The 2,777-nt window shown below is 47.6% G+C and overlaps 1 protein-coding gene across 1 annotated transcript; it reads left to right on the top strand.

The window, feature by feature from the left end:
• The first annotated feature begins 465 nt into the window (after window positions 1-465).
• Window positions 466-1,221, top strand: LOC131914642 (uncharacterized). Its single transcript, XM_059267244.1, is given in 2 exon segments — window positions 466-584; window positions 711-1,221. Coding segments are annotated over 2 exon segments (630 nt in total).
• The last annotated feature ends 1,556 nt before the right edge of the window (window positions 1,222-2,777 follow it).

Genomic DNA, 2,777 nt, shown 5'->3' with positions numbered 1-2,777 from the left:
GAACACAGGCCGGGCAGTGGTGGCACGTGCCTTTAATCCCAGCACTCGGGAGGCAGAGCCAGGCGGATCTCTGTGAGTTCGAGGCTAGCCTGGGCTACCAAGTGAGCTCCAGGAAAGGCGCAAAAGCTACACAGAGAAACCCTGTCTCGAAAAACCAAAAAAAATAAAAATAAAAAAAAATAAGAACACAGTCGTGAACAAATTTAAATGTAGTCTTCAACTTCAAACTCTCCCAATTTAGTAGAGAAAAGATGTTCTTGAAAGAACATCCAATCCATAATCCAGTTTAATGAATTTAGCACCCTCCTGGGGGTGTGGCCTGTCAGTGGGCGTGGCCAAAGTGTGCCCCCCCCCCCCCCCCCCCCCCCCCCCCCCGCCGCCCCCGGGAAAACTGCCATCAGGATCATTTCCCAGTGACCTCACAGGAAGACTGAGGCAGAGGTGAGGCTCTGGGAGCAGACAGACATGGGTGAAACAGAAGACAGGAAGGCTGCATCTGTGAATTCAGAGGCGCTCAGCCCTTCTCCTTCCAAGAGAAAGCAGCCAGTAGACCGGAACGGAAAAGGGAAGGAGAGCCTTCGAAAGTGGGGAAAACACTGGCAAGAGCTCCGAGGCCTCTCCCCTGAGACAAGAGAGCAGCGGGCGAGTTGGGAGGCCAAGGGCTCCAGGCAGAAGGGATATTAGCATAGCTCGGGTGGCTGCTCCTGCAGAGGCCACCAAGGAAGGGACCACCTTCAAGAGAAGAGGAAGGCGAGCCCACCTCCCGCCAGAGAGAGAGGAAGGGACAAGCCTGAGTGTACCCCAGCAAAACAACACTGGGCAAGACATTCTCGGCACACAAAACCGCGTGTCAAGGACAGAGGCCCCACCTAAGATCTCCTGTGAGTTCTCAATCCTAGCTGCTCTGTAGACACCGGCGCTGCACCACACAACACTCCCAAGAGGCGCAGACAATGTTCTCCAGAAGCTGCCTCATCCAGGGCGCTCTCACCGCTATCCAGAGTCATCATCCACGTGGGTGCCTTGGAAGTGGCCCTGGGAGACCTGCAGGCCCCCGGAGGGGCATTCCTGCGTGTGCCCTTGAACAGCACGGAGCCCACCTTCTTGCAGCATGCCTGGCTCACATGGCAGCTGGCGCATGCCAGGGCAGCTCTACACTGGTTACTTTACACAGTCAGTTCCATCTTGGCTGCGCGGCTCTGGCTGCCCAGATACACCTAGCTCCATGTGACTCCTCCACGGCCCTAGGCCACTGCCCACCTCCTCTCCTCTCCTCTCCCTTCCCAAGACCCAGGCCAAGGGGCCAAGGGACCAGGACACCCTGTCCTGTGTCTCCGAATACCTCTCTGGATGGAAAGAAGCATCCTGGACCTGAGCGGAGCAGAGAGACCAGTATGTCTTGAGCCCACCTGAGCACCAAACAGTCTCCCTCTCTCGAGGGACTCCACCCCAGAGCCTTGAGTCTGTGTCAATGACAGATGATCTGACTCTGCAGAATCTCGTGGAAGATTCAGTGGGGTCTTGGACTGTGCAAAAAAAGTCCCTGATGTCGTCCACTTTTCCACCTGCAGGTGCCATGGGGATTATCTGAAAAATGACTGACTCTTGGAAGGAAATCAGCAAATGGAGGTTGGGTATGGTACAGACACCTTCCCACTCTTTCAGACAGGGTTACTCATGCCAAGTGGGTGTTAAACAGCCTGAAATCCAGACTTTGTACCACAATAGCAAACTGGACTGCAACCTTGTCTACGTTTTTGGATATTGATGGAATTCAGGCCACCACTCACACACAGTTCCTTAGAATCTCGTCGTGAGAGAGTTGGTCTTTTTTAGTATTTTAAATCTGTAATGTGTTAAGTCTAGCCAATTATTAGTTTATTTTCTTTCTATTTTGCAGAAGCAGAAGTATTTTTGTAATGCTTCATCATCCATTGGTTTTCACTATTTTTATTAAGATTTGATTTATCCATATAGAATGCTTGAGGTGTACATTCATGGCTCAATAAAGTATTTTTGGTTGTACATTAACAAAAAAATAAGTCAATAAAGGTTGTGTTCCAAGAAACTAGCCTGTGACTAGTCCTCGTTAACACTGCTCAATCCTTCCTGAGTACTCATGATAGATACTCATTCTACATCATAACTACAGGCTTAGGTATTTGCTTGTGCTTTGCTTAGTGGTTCCAAAAAAAAAACTTGCTTTAGACATTAAAGTCTAACCTTGTCATATTTATATGGCAAACTTTTCAAGGGTGAGAACAATTTCTTCTAATTATTTTATACCCCATGCTTGCCTATGAATGCCTATGTTGATGACTCTACTCCAATCCATATAACAGACCTCCTCAGAGCAACTTAAAGGTCAATCTAGATACAGCATTAGGTATTTATGGGAGGACAAAACTGAACAGTTATATATGAAACTTGAATGGAGTCAAAGTGGACAGACACTGACTTAATACACAGGCAGGGTGTTAAAGGTTAACTGGGCAGCAGAGTCCTTCTGATGTTATTTACTGATTTTTGCATAGTTTACAGTAAGGGATGAGCTACTGTCAACAAAATCCAATCACTACATTGAAAAACACAAGTCAAATTTACATAACAAAGGGAAAGAGGAATTCAGTGAAGATATATTTAGGGTGTAAAAGCTTGAATATAAGCTGAGACTGGCCATTACCACAAAATGCAAAATTTCAAGGTTTATTTCTTCTCTATACACTGAAGATGAATATATCTCCCTCAGAGGGGCATTGTGAGAACACTATGTGATA

This window comes from Peromyscus eremicus, chromosome 7 (assembly GCF_949786415.1).
Source record: "Peromyscus eremicus chromosome 7, PerEre_H2_v1, whole genome shotgun sequence".
NCBI classification, from domain to species: Eukaryota; Metazoa; Chordata; class Mammalia; order Rodentia; family Cricetidae; genus Peromyscus; species Peromyscus eremicus.
The sequence above is the reverse complement of the archived record's forward strand: the minus strand, read 5'-3'. Positions and strand labels throughout refer to the sequence as shown.